We start from the raw sequence: 16,143 nt of genomic DNA on the forward strand, positions 1-16,143 counted from the left end.
AGATGTCATGCCCCAGGGCCCCAGGTAGGTATGTGCCCTGAACCTTGCCAGGTGCATGTGCCTGAACGTGGCACCGTACCCAGCTGGGTAAAAACGGCTCGAGCACGGAAACCAAAGGATAGATTGCCAAAACAAAGATTACGATAATGTCAAGTTTAATGTGCCAAATATACAAGTTGAATTTGTGGGGCATGTTTTGCCTGGGTGCCACACAGTAAACAGAGGTTTCTTGAAATGATCAATGGGTAGGGTTAAAAATACGCACTGGCCCTAGCCAGGTGGGTAGGAGCCGAGCAGGGAAGGGCGGAGAGGCGAGGCCTCGATCAGACAGGACTGACCAGGGACAAGCCATGACCCTCGAGGACCCAGGGGCACAGGCTCCTAGATGACAGCCCCTGTCTGAATGAGCACCCAGGCAACACAGTCCGGGGCTGGGTGTAGCAAACCTGTCAGCAGCTGCCTCCTGGGACAACCACCCCTTACATGCTATCTACCAGACAAATGAAAGCTCTTCTTACCCCATCTCCAAGGCACCCCCCAGCAAGGGCTCTGAATTCTAAAAACAGCGAAAACATTCAAATGGTTACATATGAAATGCTGTCCTGCATCTTTCTGTCTCAAAGATAGCAGCTGCCCCTCCCCCAGTCCCCCCCAACATCCCCCAAACAATTTCTGTGCCAAGATGAAGAGGAGGCCCCAGGCCATGGGGGGCTTCTGGCCGTGAGGGGCTGTTGCAGCGGCGCCAGGGCACAGGGTGGGCGAGACACAGCAGAGGTCCTGGCAGCGCGGCCCAGGTCCCCGGCATCTCCTCCCACGGGTCGTGGTTACTTATTCAGGGAGAGCGATTGCATTCGTTTTCCTGACAATGTGGCATCGTCTTTTGCTGAGAGGTGGGAGGAGAAGGGCAGGGGTTAAAACAAAGCAACCCCCCCACCCCCTCCCAACACACGTGCCAGAACCCTAGAACTTTAGGTCTGAAAGGCTGCAGAAAACATTCTGTGCAACAGAGAAGAGCCGAGGCGTGGGAGAGGATTTCTGCTGCAGCTATAACCCCGGCCCCCCAACATTCCCGACATGCTTCAGTGGCCAGACCACCTTATAGAAAGCTGTTCCCTCCACAAAGCCCCACCAACACACACTCCTGTGGGCAAATGGAAACTTCTCACCTCACCTCCCAGCAGAACCCTGTAATTCTAACCTCCCTCCACGGGTTCTGAAGTCTAAAATCTAAACATTCCAACAGTTACATGTGAAGTCCTTTCCTGCTTGGGGTTTGTGAAGCAGGGTTGAATGGGAAGTTGGGATCACTGGATTTCTGGTGCGGGTGACAATGTCCCTGAGCAACTGGTTTCCCCTTTCCAGGCCTGCTTCCTCATGGTCTGGTGAGGAGGCAGGACAGATGGACATGTAGGGGCTCTCCCAGACCCCCGGGAGATGGAAGGTTGCAAGTCGAATGCGCCTATAAACTGGACCAACTCCCATAGCCACTCTGGCCTAGAGGAACCTCCACCACCTCTGGCCTGCCTGGAGGGAGAGCACAGGAAAAGGGGTGCCTGGGCTGGATGTCAAGCCAGTCTGCACTGCTGTGTATCCAGCTCACCCTCTCAAGCCCTGCAGAGGGACAGCGGTGACCTCAGGCAGCTCTCCTGGGTTCCCAAGGCACCAGAGACCTTGGTGGGACCTGTGAGCCTCAGGCAAGGTCTGTACTAGGGGCATGGTTTCCTGTGACCTCCCGCTGTTCGGAGCAGGAGTGACTGTCCACCTACTGTGGATGGTGCTCTGCTGAGACTTCAACCTACATCTGACCCCATGATGTCGCTGGACCCTCCTAGTCCCCCGGGGAGGGGCAGGCACAGGGAGGGTGGGCCTCTCCTGAATGACCTCCTAGGCAGCAGTCACTCCTCACCTCATTGTCACCTTGCGGACAGGGACACGAGTTCAGTGCTTTGTGGCTGGCCCAGGACCAGAGTTGGGGCCTGTCCCTGCATGCGCAGCCCAGCCCTTACCTTTCCTTTCCTCTTCCTTCTTCCGGGCAGCCTCCTCCCGCTGTTTCCGGATGATGGCCAGCCGGGCCAGGTCAGCCTTGGCTTGCTCTGTCTTCCCGGCCAAGTGCATTTTCATGTAACGCTCTTTTGCCTTCTGCTTCTCAATCTCTTCTCTGTGTGGATAAAATGGTGTCACGGGGACATCTTTCCCACCACTGTTTGCCAAACTGGACGGGAGTTAGAATAAAGACCAAGGATTCGGCCTAGGGCCGAGGTGGAAGGGGTGCTCTGGCTCTGAGTCCCTGGCTCCATGAACCCCCTGCTTGGTGGACGTTCACCAAGAAAGTGAGCAGGAGGGAGAGTCCCAGGGAGAAAACATCTGCGATGTCCAGAAAGCCTCAGCGGGAGAGGGGACAATGTCCAGCTACAGCAGGGAGGGGAGGATGCCTGAGGGCTTCATGATCAGGCTCTGGTGGCCATGGAGAGAAGGGGGACCAGGCCAAGAGTGTTCCAGAGAAGATGACCAGGAGGATGAAAGCAGTGGGGACCACATCCTACAAGGAAGGAAGGGCTGGGCGTGGTGGCTCAGACCTGTAATCTCAGCACTCTGGGAAGCCAAGACAAGAGGATCACTTGAGGCTATACGTTTGAGACCTGCCTGGGCAATAGCAAGACTCTGTACAAAATAGAAAATTTAAAAATTAGCCAGGTGTGGTGGCACACATCTGTAGTCCCAGCTACTTGGGAGGCTGAAGCAGGCGGATGGCCTGAGCCCAGGAGTTCAAGACTGCAGTGAGCTACAATTGCGCCACTGCACTCCAGCCTGGGTGACAGAGTGAAATCCTATCTCTAAAAAATACAAACAAAAAAAGGAATGAAGAAGTGGAAGCAGCCGCCACAGGGCATAGGATGAGGACCACAATGGGAAACAGACACACCCAGTCTCAGGTCAACACCACACGGCCCATTCTTAGAGCAGCTCAGATGTGCACGGTGCTGCCCCCCAAGGGGACAGGCCCTATCAGTAGGGTGATGGGAGTAATCACTGGGCTCCCATGGGACAAAGTGTCAGGAATGAACCCCCTGAGTAGAGTCAGTGGTGAAGGTCGTTAGCTTCCTTTTGAGGATCTTCCCAAGCTTGAGATTCTGAACTGGAGTGGATGCCCTTCGGGATGAGATCGGAGGGCTTATTTGTACTGGGTTCCTGGAAGAGCCAAGTGTTGGAGGAGGGGAGGGCCCTGCCTGGCAGGAGGCTGGGAGAGAGACTCGGCCTCCCAGAGGCCTTCAAGGTACACAGAACTGGGGAGTAATGAGAAACCAGGTATAGGAGCTAGCTAGAGGGGAGGGAGAGGGACTCGGAGTGGGAAGAGCAGATGCCTTACTACAGAGATGAGGAGATAATACCCGGTGAACCGCAGATCCTAGCCCAGGAGGGATGTGCCACACTCAGAAGCCTCTAAGCTGAGCCTCAGGAATGATGACTGAGGCAGCCCAAAGACTCTGCAGGGCCCTTCAGTGAAAGCAAAGTGCCAGGCAGGGCGTCTCTGCAACCCCAAAGGGCAGAGGGAGGGAGCAACAGGATCCCTTTTACTGGTGAGGACACTGATGCCCAGAAAGGGCACAGCCTTATCGAAGGCTGCACAGCTGCCAATGGCAGAATACCACAATGGCAGAATACCCAGGTTGCTGGGTTTTTGAAGTCAGTGCCAAGAGGAAGCTACTGAAGGGGGACAGAAGGGTCCTTAGCAGCTGCAATCACACCCAAGCTCATGGCCTTCCCCATGAGGCTTTCAAAGACACACCCCTCAGCCATTATCCTAAATGCCCAGTCAGGAGAGAAACCAGCAGGCTTCAACCTCTTGTTAAGGCCCTTGAGGTCACCTGGCGGCTGCCAAAAGTCAGGGCACCAGTCAAGGACTGATCCTGTGCCAGGCACTTCAGTACAGGATCTTGATCTTCATACAACTCCTGAGGAAGATATTTACAGCTTCACCTTCACACAGGACTTGGAGAGGCCTGGGACAGCTGGCTGAGCTGCACTGGGCTGGACTGCCTTCTGGCCGGCACAGGCTCACAGCCCCCTTCCAGTCCCTATGGCCACGACACTACGGATGGATGCAGGTCAGGAATGGTCAGATGAGTGGGGCAAGGGAAGTCTCCCCAGGGTGTGGTGCTCTGGAAGAGGGGAAAAGAGGGCAACCCTCTGTATCCTGCACCATTACCTCAAGTGTTATGCTCAGGTCTGAGCCTGTTGTCCTATATCCCCTGATATCACGTATCAGTTGGTGTAAACAAATTCTGTGTGGCTTTTTAAAGGCTACTGGAGGGCTGTTGGGGAATGAGACAGAAACAAACAGCCACAGCTCCCAGGCAACTGGGGACCTTAGCATCCCACAGGCCAGCTGCTAGCCTGTATTCCCCGGGACACAAGGCCCAGCCAGTGACGTTACCGTTCTCTCCTCGAAAGCTCCTTTGGCCCGTCCAGATCCAGTTGTGTGACCTTTTTGGTTGTCTGTGCCACCCGGTTGGGGTTCTCGATGTCGATGAGCCCTTCAACGCCTTTGCGCTTTTGCTAGAACAGGGCAAGAAGCTGGTTGTTGGAGTTAAGGTCCTGTGGAGCCCCTGAGGGCCACTCCTACCATCTCTCAACAGCCCATCCGGATGAGGACAAACTCCTGCTCCACCCCTAGCCCACGTAGTGCTCAGCCCAACTCTCACAGTGGGTACAGCTCTCTGGAGCATCTTCATCAGCCTGGGAAGAGCCCACAGAACGGCTGCTCGGGGTCCAATAACTTGCCCAAGTCAACCAGGAAGTAGGTGGGAGATGAGAGGTGCGCCCTACCCCAACTTGCAAGCGCTCACACAGCACTACTCCCCCACTTCAAGCTCGGCTTCCAAAAGCAGTTTTCCATGGAATCCCATGCCTGATTCTTCTTGCAAGAAGCGCTGGGCTGGAATCCCCAGGGCAGGGTAGGCCAAGTGTGTGCTGTCACGACCAATTCCAATTCCCACCCACCTTAGCTGATGGACTGGACATGTAACTCAAGAATGAGCTACTGGATCACAGACTCTACAGGTTTGGGACGCTGGCCCAAGAACCCGGAATCTGCACCTTCCACCTCCTCTGGGGAAGTTCCAGAAGAAGGCAGTGTGTTCTCAATGCAGCAGGCTTGGTCAAAGTTTCAGGCCCTGTCAATTCCATCAATTCTCCATAAGGGGGCAGGGAGACAGCTTCCACTCCACAGAGCTCCCTCCACACACTTCCAGTCCAGCTGCACACTTACACCTCCACTCGGATGCCTGGCACTGTAAACTTAACATGTTCAAGACAGAACTCGAGATTCATCCTTTACCCAACCAGACCCTCCCTGCAATCCTAAGCATATCCTTGATTCGTCGTTCCTTCAGCAACCCCCAAATACGGCTTAAACTTGTCCACTCTTCTCCACTGCCACTGTCATCATCCTAGGGCAAGCCATGATTTCTTTTTTTTTTTTTTTCTTTTGAGACGGAGTTTCGCTCTTGTTGCCCAAGCTGGAGGGCAATGGCACGATCTCAGCTCACCACAACCTCGGTCTCCTGGGTTCAAGCGATTCTCCTGCCTCAGCCTGAGTAGCTGGGATTACAGGCATGAACTACCACCCCCCGACTAATTTTGTATTTTTAGTAGAGACGGGTTTTCTCCATGTTGGTCAGGATGGTCTCGAAATCCCGACCTCAGGTGATCCGCCCGCCTTGGCCTCCCAAAGTGCTGGGATTACAGGCGTGAGCCACCGCACCCGGCCCAGGATTTCTGATCTGAACACTGCTCTTACTCTCAACATCCTATCATTCACTCTCCATGGAGAAGCTAAAATAATCTTTTTTTTTTTTTGAGACGGAGTCTCACTCTGTTGCCCAGGCTGGAGTGCAGTGGCACGGTCTCGGCTCACTTGCACTCCGCCTCCCAGGTTCACGCCATTCTCCTGCCTCAGCCTCCTGAGTAGCTGGGACTACAGGCGCCTGCCACCACGCCTGGCTAATTTTTGTATTTTTAGTAGAGACGGGGTTTCACCGTGTTAGCCAGGATGGTCTCGATCTCCTGACCTTGTGATCCACCCACCTTGGCTTCCCAAAGTAAAATAATCTTTTAAAAGCATTATCTGGAGGCCGGCCGCAGTGGCTCAAGCCTGTAATCCCAGCCCTTTGAGAGGCGAAGGCAGGCAGATCACGAGGTCAGGAGATCGAGACCATCCTGGCTAACATGGTGAAACACTATCTCTACTGTAGTCCCAGCTACTCGGAAGGCTGAGGCAGAAGAATGGCGTGAACCCGGGAGGCGGAGCTTGCAGTGAGCCGAGATCGCACCACTGCACTCCAGCCTGGATGACAGAGAGACTCCATCTCCCAAAAAAAAAAAAAAAGCATATCTGGTCATGTCTCTCAATCCCTTCAAGGCCTTCCCCAGCTGCCACTACCTACCATAAAGAAACCCCATGCCAGGCATGGTGGCTCATGCTGCTGCCATCTCAACACCTCAGGAGGGTGAAGTGGGAGGATTACTTGAGCCCAGGAGTTTGAGACCAGCCTGGGCAATATAGTGAGATCCCCATCTCTACAAAAAATTTAAAAATTAGGTGAGTGTGGTGGCGTGTGCCTTTGGTCCCAGCTACTTGGAAGGCTGAGGCTGCGGTGCTTCACTGCAGCTTCACTGCACTCCAGCCTGGGTGACAGAACGAGACCCTGTCTCGAAAAAAAAAAAAAAAGAAAAAGGGTCCAGGGTAATGGCTCACGCTTATAATCCCAGCACTTTGGGAGGCTGATGCGGTGGATCACGAGGTCAGGAGATGGAGACCATCCTGGCTAACACAGTGAAACCCTGTCTCTACTAAAAATACAAAAAATTAGCCTGGCGTGGTGGCAGGCACCTGTAGTCCCAGCTACTCGGGAGGCTGGGGCAGGAGAAGCACTTGAACCTGGGAGGCGGAAGTTGTAGTGAGCTGAGATCATGCCACTGCACTCCAGCCTGGGTGACAAAGTGACACTCCGTCACAAAAAAAAAAAAAGAAAGAAAGAAAAGAGACCCCAACCCCTTCAACAGCTACACAGGAGGTTCCCTTGCCAATCTCTCCTCCTTCATCTGGACCACTCCGCTCCTTACCCACTAACTCACAGCTACACTGGCCCCTTTCTGATCCTTAAACATGCCAAGCTTATTCCCACCACAGGACCTTTGCACTTGCTAATCTAGTTTCTCAACTGCTCTGCACGCCAATTTTCACAAAGCTGGCTGCACCTTATTTTTTCAGATCTCAGTTTATAAGTTGCTTCACCACCACAACACTTTTCCAAGTCCCCTCAATCACAGTCTGTTTTGTTAGTAACACTTCTCACTACTTGAAATGACACTGTCCGTTTACTTCTTTGTTGTCTGTATCTCCCGTAGAGTGTAAACCCTCAAGAGCAAGGATGTTGTCTGCATCTACCTTTGGGACTAGTACTAAATGGTCACTCAACGTTTCTTTGTTGAATTAATGAGTCCAGGCCTCAGGCCCTCAGAAGATTCAGTACCTGGTAGTCATCTTCTTCATCCTCACTCTCATCTGAGTCTAGAGATTTCTTCTCCTTTTTGGGGTCACCTGCAGCCCCATCTCCACCTTCTTTTTGCTCCTCTTCTTCCTGTTTCAGAAATGGACAACCTGCAGAATCAAAAATGCAAAACAAATCCCCAAGACTATGACCCCATCACCCCCCAAACTGTGGACCTTGAGAAATCAAGCCTCTGGAAGGCTGGAACCAAGGATGACAAGGGTCCTACTGTGACCCTGGCCCCCAGGGAATGGGACCTGGGCCAGACACAGGCAGCCTATGCACTTGGCACCACAGCTTAGAGGCCATTCCCGTAGTCCAGCAAGCCCCTCACAGAGCCACAGAAGGCCCTGCTCCCCTTCCTAACCCAGCCACCTCAGCAGCCAGGGTAAGAAGCTTGTTTCCTGGGGTCAGAAGGACTCAGCCACTAGGCTGAAAACCACCATCCTACTCAGCTCCCACCTGCCGCATGCAGCTGCCAAATCATGCTGGCATTCCCAGGCGAGTCCTCTCCACTCTCCACTCCCACTCCATGGCAAGCCATCCCCCCGACCCACCCACACAGGTGACCTCCTGCACCAGCTTCCCAGAACAACACCTCGGAAGGCTGCTTCCCTCCACCTTTCCTGCCTTCCCACCAAAAATCTCCCTTACAGAAACCTCATGTCCTTCACTTCTTGGCACTTGCCCACACATTCTCCATGTCCTGCTCAGCTGCCGGCTCCCCCAAGGACCCCTCTCCAGACCCCAAAGCTGGATGTGGCCTTTCCTTCTTGAGGGTCCTGGGGCACGTCACAGCTGTGTACCCATCTGGCCCTGACTGCTCCCTTAGGCCCTTGATCCAGGCATGAATCTAATGATATGGTAAGATGCAGATGCTGACGATGGGAACGTATTCTGTTTCCTAATGGTGGCCTGGACAATGTACTACGGGAGCAGAGGAGAGGGAACTACTAAATCGGCTCTGGCTGGAGGTGAGGCACGAGTCACAGAGGAGGAGAGGCTAAACGTCTCCAGGCGTGGAGAGCATGCTGATGCCGGGGTGTGGGAAGGCAGGGCACATGTCATGTGCAGTGTGGCAAATCATCCTGTGTGGCTGCAGCAGACAAGCAGGGGTGCTGGGAGCTCGAGCTGTGAATGGACAGGGCCTGCAGGAGGGAGATCCTCCTGAAAGTAGGTGCACAAGACCAAGAACAGGGCCCAACTAAGGCAGCTGCTGCAGAGCAGCCACAGTTCTTTCTAACCCATCCAGGCAGAGGATGCCCACGCCCCGACTGTCACTGGTTGTTCTGAGACTCACACCTGGGGCTCACTGCCTGCCCAACCCCCAAGTTCTGGCTTGTCCCTGTGAATAGTTAGTCCTTGCCCGGCCTCTCTATGAACCAAATCGGCAGAGCGCCACCCTGGGCCACTGGCGTGGCCTGGACAGGCACGTACTCACCCTGGCCTTCTGCTTCTCAGCCTGCAGCTGCGCGTCGATCTCCTCAGGGCTTGTATACTGCCTCGCCCGGCCTTTGTGGCCTCCCTTTCTTCCTGCAGAGACCCGCAGTTTAGGTGAGCGGAGGCAGCTGCCTTGACTGCTCTGACCCCCAGAGGGCTGTGTCCAGCTTGGAGCGCTCTCATCAGAGACCACAGAGGCCTCACCTACCCCTCACCCAGCACCACCCAAACCAACACCTCCACCCTCATGTGTTCAAAGGCAAGCAGGAAGCAACTCGTGACCATCTGATGCATCACCAAACTGTGTACTAAATGCTGGCTCCCACACAGAAGACCGGAGGGGAGAAGATGGCGAACGGTGCACTGCAGTGACTTGCTACATCCCCTGGTCCCTTACAATCCAAGCACAGTGGACTCAGATGCAACCACAGAAACATGTACCACTTACACCCCTGCTTTTTATGCAATGTTCTGTCACAGCCAGGGGCCCCCTTTTTTTTTTTGAGATGGAGTCTCGCTCTGTCACCCAGGCTGGAGTGCAGTGGCGCAATCTCAGCTCACTGCAACCTCCGCCTCCCTAGTTCAAGCGATTCTCCCGCCTCAGCTTCCCAAGTAGATGGGACTACAGGCATGCGCCACTATGCCCAGCTAATTTTTATATTTTTAGTAGAGACGGGGTTTAACCATGTTGGTTGGCTAGGATGGTCTTGATCTCTTGACCTCGTGATCTGCCCACCTCAGCCTCCCAAAGTGCTGGGATTACAGGTGTGAGCCACCGCGCCCAGTCAGCCAGGGGCACAGTTGATCCTCGGAACAAACCTATGGTACAGGAGTGATAGCTGGTCCCATTTCATAGACCAGGAGACTTAGACCAAAGCAGACCGCTAAACACCACGAAGTTTAGAGTCCAACTCCCACGTTCTACGCTTACTGGCTTGATGACTTTGGGCAGGTATTTAACCTCTCAGTCTCAGTTTCCTCATCTGTGTCCCTACCTTACAGGGTTGTCACAAAGATAGATGAATTAATCAATATACAGAAAGCTGCTGGAACAGTGCCTGCTACTGAATAAGCACTACAAAAATGTTCGCTAATATCCAGGCACAGGGGCTGATGCCTGTAATCTCAGCACTTTGGGAGGCCAAGGCGGGCAGATCACTTGAGGCCAGTTCAAGACCAGCCTGGTCAACATGGTGAAACCCCCTCACTACTAAAAATACAAAAATTAGCTGGGCATGGTGGCACATGCTTGTAATCCCAGCTACTTGGGAGGCTGAGACAGGAGAATCGCTTGAACCCAGGAGGCAGAGGTTGCAGTAGCCAAGATTGAGCCGCTGCACTCCAGCCTAGGCCACAGAGCGAGACTCCGTCTCAAAAAAATAAAAAAATCGCTGATCGTTACTTTTCCCTCTAATCTAGTATTTGGTGGAAAAACAACAACAACAAAAAAAGCACCACTGAACACATAAGCAATTTACTGCAGATATTGGAAACACAATAAAATACCTTGTGTTCACCTTAGTAGTATGGCAAAAAAAGAATACTTAAGGGGAAAAAAAGAAACCCAAACCTACAGGCAAAAACTTTGTGCTTAGACTAAGAAATGACTGGCAAAGTACAGTTGAAAACAACCCTGACTGCACAGTCTAAAAGTTAAAAATGTGACTAGCAGTTAAAGTGTCAGTTTTATAGTCTGACCCTCTTCAGCTGGGACACCAGGCTGACCCTTGCTAAAGCCATCAGCCAGTTTTAAAGCAGGGTGGCATCCCCCTCTGCTGGTCCCCAAGTATGCAGGGGTGGCTGTGGCCTCAACTTCCACACAGGACCTCTCCTGGAAGCTGAGGCCCACCTGATTTCCAGTCTGTCTCTGTGAGCAGAGACTCTGTAATCAGCCAGAGTTGCTCTGCCCTCCAGAGGCGGTAGCAGAGATACTGGCCTCCTCTGATTCCTTACAGCAGCTGCAAAGCCATAATTGGGCTGCTACAGATCACACCACCCATTTTTAATGACTACCTAGGTTCCCGGGGTGTCTAAGTCTATGTTTATTAAAGTCCTATTGTGAGAGAGTAAGTGTGCCAAGAAAAAAACCAACACCCTTTCTTGCTCTCTTAATACACCAGGCAACAGTAACAACTCGAAATTGATTATTATAGGCTCTCCTCTCATGTACTTGGCTATGGGACCCTGACCTTAGCTTGGTCCACAGTAACTTTTATAGTAGGCTCTTCAAGACTTTAAAAAATGATTTGCACTTAACATAATGGAAACAAGAGTTGGTCCTTTGCTCTTGGGGAGTTTGATACTTTTAACACCTTCACGGTTTTTTGTGGTTTTCAGATTAATCCAAGAAAATGTAAACCTTGTCTACCCAAAAAAGCTTTTCACAAGCCCAAAGACCATTTAGCTATGAATTCATATTTAAGGTTTTATCATTGTAACCTCCAACCTTTGCCCAAAGTATCCATTAAGTAAAACTTTGGAGGGAGGATGGCTCATTCAGCAACCTCCTTTTACAGATGAAGGGACTGGGGAACAATAGCAGAGAGACTTTTCCAGCCACAGAATAAATCAGTAGAGAGCTAGGTTTAAACACATTTAGCTCTGTAATGCCCAATTATCTCTGGAGTCAGGAAGCGATTTAGGTTTGAAAACGCTCCAGGCAGATGTTACTGTGGGTTGAGTGCATTAACCAATATAACACATGAGCTACCAATACAACTATATTTGTTCTGTGCCAGGAGGTAGCCAGGCACTTTATGAGCGCTATCATTTTACCACCCCAGCCCCAACTCACCAAGCTAAAGATTAGCCCAGTGTTTCAGATGAGGAAGAGGTTAACTTGTTCAGGGCCACAGAATTAGACAGTGACATAGCTGGGATTCAAATCGGGGACTATGGATTCTAAAGGGGGAAACAGGACAGAGAACGGGCTAGAGGACAGACGACGGGCTACAATGGACTGGGCAGTCATGAACCTTCTTACAAGGCCAAGAGCTGGCAAAGCCTTAAAAATAAGAATAGTTATTGCTTCACTGGGCACTTTTAACGACTGCCTGGCACTGTACTGCGCACTCCACGTGGATTACCTAGTTGAAGCCTCCCAACAGTACTACGAGGTAGGTACAATCGTTATTCCCATTGGCAAATGAGAAAACGGAGACGCAGGAGGTGGAGCGACTGGCTCAAAGGAACACACCGAGCCGCTACCGAATGGGGGAGTCGAAACCAGGTCTGGAATGCTCATGGGCATCTCCTTAAGTCTTCCTAGGCAGGCCTGGCTGAACCGAAGCCAGAAAAGGCCCACGTTTTACGCGAGAGGCAGGAGGGCCCGGCACAAGCGCGGGACGCGGTGACTCAGATTCCCAGCCAGCCAAAAAGTGGGATAAATTCCAGAACCCCTAGGCCCGGAGAAGCGCATCCTAGATCCGGCTTTCTAGGCCGGCGAGGACCCAGAGCTTCTGAAACTCCTCAGACCACTGACGGAGTGACTCTGGGACACCACAGTCCTCAGTTTCCCCATCGGGACAATTGGGCGTGGAGGCCCAGGCCTGGCTCTCAGCCGGTGCGGAGAGCCTCCTTCTGCGCTGCTCTCAGAGACGCGCACGGGCTGAGGGGACAGCGGAAGCCGGACCTCGGCCGCCCCTCCAGGCCTGCGGGCCACGCGCGCCCGCCCCTCACCTTTAGGCATCGCGGCTCCGGCGGCTGCGGCGGCGGCGGCGGCGCCTCGAACTGACACCGGAACCGGAAATACCTTGGGCTCGACTTCTTCCGCCCGGGCCAGCCGCCGCCGCCGCCTCAGTGGCCGCAGTGGCCGCAAGGACCCGGACCTCAGGGAGGCCTCCGCACGAAGCCGGACCGTCCTGCGCGCCGCCTAAGTCCAGGCTTGCCCGCGCGCTGCCAGGCAACAACGCCCCCCACGTCTCTCCGTTCGGGAAGACGCGTGGCCCTGCCGGCCACCCACCGGAAGTGAGGGCAAAGGGCAACAGCGGCTCTGGAATTCTATACAGGCATTGCTGAGGACACCTAAGATGACGCAATCTCCGCGCAGGGAGGGCGGGGCTCCGCGAAGACCTCATGCCTTAGCGATCGCCTGAAGAGCGGAAGCCGTCAGTCGAGAAGCAGCTACCCAAGGTCCAGGAGGTTCCGGTATGTGTTTTCCCTCTGTTCTCGATTACCTTGACAACGGCTGAGGCGGGAGACCGGTGGTCTGCACCGTCCTGGAGGGAGATCTGAGTGGCTGGACTCTCAGCCAGCCACTGGGATGTGTTCGGGCTTTGGACCTTGAGGCCGGAGATTGCTCCCGAGAGGAGGCGGCGCCCCGTTCATTCTTCTGAGGGGACGGTAGATTTGGGGGTTTTCCGCTAGGATTCTCACGCCGTTTCCTCTGGTAGGAACGTCTTCTGTCTTCTGATTGTTTTTCTAAGCTGGGTTCAGATGCTGTCCTTTTTATGAGTTTTCCCTACAATTCTGCACTGTCTTCCTTCGCTCCTTCTCGCCTCCTTCCCCGAGCGCCCCCAGTCTCTCTTACACCTCCCGGCACATCTTTCTTCTCGATCTGATTACCTCCTACCTCCTCTTTCTCCTCGATCTGGTTACCGCCTACCATTTCCACCTCCGGGAGGCCTCTTCTGACTTCCAGGCTGGATCAGGGCCCTCGAATTTCCCTGGGTCATAGAAAAGCGATCATTTTGTTGTCACAGACTATGCGCCTTGGGGCCGAGACCGGAATTCACCTATTTCTAGCTTCAGCGTAGGGGAGACTAGTGCGAAGACCACTGATTTGGGAATCAGGAGCCCTCCAGAGTCAGGCTTTGCAAATTCTCAACTGTGTGACCCTGATTCTACCTTATAGAGTTTGATTCCTCCTCTATATGATTGTTTTAGAGAGTTCATGAGAGGAGGCTCTGTGGGGGAGGGGGGTCTTTGTAAAGTGTCAGATACATTACAGAAGGGAGTGACTGAATGAATTTGAGAGAGATGAATCTGTTATGCTGAAAGGTAAATACTTAACCTGAGTTCTCTCTGGCAGCAAGGAAATGCTGTGTGGTTTGAAAAACGCTTTGCTATTTAGATTGGGATCGGCCTCTTGTATGGGAACTACCTGACTTTATGTAATATGTTGTTTGGTGTGAAAGAGACCTTGGCAATCAGCCAATCCACTGCCCTCATTTTCCAGAAGAAACTGAGGACCAGAGAGGGAAAGTGACCTGAAAGTCACAGAATAATTTTAGAGCTGGACAAGAATCCAAGCCTGCAACTGCAGAGACCAGAGATCTTTCTGCTGTCTATACTCTTGGGAAGCACATCCTAAGGTACTTTGATTTTACAGCCATCTTTCCTTTTTTATTTTATCTTTTGTTTTGTTTTGTTTGTTATTGAGACGTGGTCTCACTCTGTCACTTAGGCTGGAGTGCGATAGTGTGAACATGGCTCACTGCAGCCTTTCAACCTCCTGGGCTCAAGTGATCCTCTTGCCTCAGCCTTCCGTGTAGCTCAGACCACAGGCACCCACCACCATGCTCAGTTAATTTTTTTGATTTGTTTTGTTTTTTTTTGTAGGGATAGGGTTTCACCTCATTGCTCAGACTGGTCTCAAATTCCTGGGCTCAAGTGATCCTCCCATCTCAGCCTCCCAAAGTGCTGGTCAAGACCAGAATTACAGGCATGAGCCACCATGCCTGGCCTTCCATCTTTGCCTTTTTAAATACTCACCCCCATGGCTCCCCGAGTCACAGCCCTCCTTATACTCTATTGTAATTGCTTTTCCTCTTGTCTGTCTCTTTGCTAAAATGTCACCTTCTAAGGGGCAGAGGCTTAACTTTTGTTCTGTGTTCCCAACATCTAGTATAGGGTTAAGCCTTGTAGTTGAAGTTAGCTAATGACAACAGCAAATGTCTCTTAGGCGCACATTATACACCAGGCATGATAGATAGAATTATAATGAAGCCTTTGCAATGACCACATAAGGTAGCTTCCATGATCCCCATTTTACACATGAGGAGACAGAGGCTTAGGAAGGTTAAGTACCTTTCTGAAGATCACAGCGGGTAAGTAGCAGAGCCAGGATTTGAACAGTCTGGGTGCTGAGCCCTGTCCCATAGCTATGACCCTATGCTGACTCAAGGAAGTCAGCCTGTACTGAAATAATGGCTGGCAAAGGCCTTTAGGGATTTGAGACTCAGAAACCAATTCATTTTTTTTCCCCAGATCTTTGCAGATTATCCTGTGGAAGGAAAATGCCTAAAGTCAAAAGAAGCCGGAAAGCACCCCCAGATGGCTGGGAGTTGATTGAGCCAACACTGGATGAATTAGATCAAAAGATGAGAGAAGGTGAGTAGGGGAGTTCCTGTCTGGGTGGGCTGGGTCCAAGGGTCACAGGCTTAGATGCCACCAGGGGACAGGCATAAATGCAAATATAAAAAGGGTGGTCTACTAACGCTCACATGTTGTGTTTGCTTATGAACTTGTGGAAATACTGTAAGTGCCCGAAAATAAGATAACATTAATGAAAAGGTCCTCAAAAAAGGTTTTTTTTGTTGTTTTTGTTTTTGCCAACTTGAATATAAAAGGTTATGAAATATAGATCAAATAGTCTACCTATAGTTAAATGTATATTTAAAATCATACAAAATATATTTACTTGGAAGTGCTATTCCTTTTCAGTATCATCGATTAGTCTTTGCCACATCTGTTTTCTGTCACTTCCTTGTAAATGGCGTGTGATCCTGCTTTGTGAACCCGTGTCCTATGCTGTCTTTGGAAATTTTATCTGAAGCCACAAGCATCTGTTGGCCTTATATGATCACAGTGTGGCCACTTACCAATTGACTTTTTTATTTTTATTTTTTGAGTTGGAGTCTTGCTCTGTCTTCCAGGCTGCAGTGCAGTGGTGTGATCTCAGCTCACTGCAACCTCTGCCTCCCGTGTTCAAGCGATTCTCCTGCCTCTCAGTCTCTCGAGTAATTTGGATTACAGGCATGCGCCACCATGCCCGGCTAATTTTTGTATTTTTAGTAGAGATGGGGTTTCTCCATGTTGGCCAGGCTGGTCTCGAACTCCTGGCCTCAAGTGATCCACCCACCTCAGCCTCCCAAAGTGATGGGATTACAGGTATGCGCCACTACACCCAGCTGAAGTTACTTTTTAAAGT

The 16,143-nt window shown here is 51.9% G+C and overlaps 2 protein-coding genes across 7 annotated transcripts in view; one reads left to right on the plus strand and one right to left on the minus strand.

The window, feature by feature from the left end:
* Window positions 1–138: 138 nt before the first annotated feature.
* On the minus strand, window positions 139–12,801 carry PDAP1 (PDGFA associated protein 1). Of its 2 annotated transcripts, XM_054497179.2 has the most exons (6): window positions 12,672–12,801; window positions 8,995–9,086; window positions 7,536–7,643; window positions 4,436–4,557; window positions 2,007–2,158; window positions 139–883 (listed from the first exon to the last, which is right to left on the minus strand). In XM_054497179.2, the coding sequence occupies exons 1-6, from the start codon at window positions 12,679–12,681 to the stop codon at window positions 825–827; spliced, it is 543 nt and encodes a 180-aa protein (XP_054353154.1). In that variant the 5' UTR covers window positions 12,682–12,801; the 3' UTR covers window positions 139–824. The 2 variants fall into 2 exon arrangements, with proteins under 2 accessions (XP_054353154.1, XP_063524216.1); XM_063668146.1 differs by having other exon boundaries at window positions 139–2,158.
* BUD31 (BUD31 homolog) overlaps window positions 12,680–16,143 on the plus strand; it is an 11,114-nt gene continuing 7,650 nt past the window's right edge. Inside the window, exons 1-3 of one of the 5 annotated variants that reach the window (XM_054497180.2) lie at window positions 12,680–13,139; window positions 14,170–14,305; window positions 15,201–15,323. In XM_054497180.2, the coding sequence (XP_054353155.1) occupies window positions 15,230–15,323 (94 nt within the window). In that variant the 5' untranslated portion in view covers window positions 12,680–13,139; window positions 14,170–14,305; window positions 15,201–15,229. Of the gene's footprint in view, window positions 13,381–14,169; window positions 14,306–15,200; window positions 15,324–16,143 lie in introns of all 5 variants that reach the window. The other 4 variants (XM_054497184.2, XM_054497181.2, XM_054497185.2 and 1 more) reach the window with 4 other exon arrangements.

Source organism: Pongo pygmaeus, chromosome 6 (assembly GCF_028885625.2).
Source record: "Pongo pygmaeus isolate AG05252 chromosome 6, NHGRI_mPonPyg2-v2.0_pri, whole genome shotgun sequence".
Taxonomy (NCBI): Eukaryota; Metazoa; Chordata; class Mammalia; order Primates; family Hominidae; genus Pongo; species Pongo pygmaeus.

Excerpts from the sequence above, each read along its gene's own strand:
- PDAP1 (XM_063668146.1), bottom strand. Across the intron at positions 4,558-7,535 it reads ATGAAGAAGATGACTACCAG|CAAAAGCGCAAAGGCGTTGA; the intron begins GTACTGAATCTT and ends GCCCTGTTCTAG. Across the intron at positions 2,159-4,435 it reads GAGCTTTCGAGGAGAGAACG|AGAAGAGATTGAGAAGCAGA; the intron begins GTAACGTCACTG and ends TTATCCACACAG.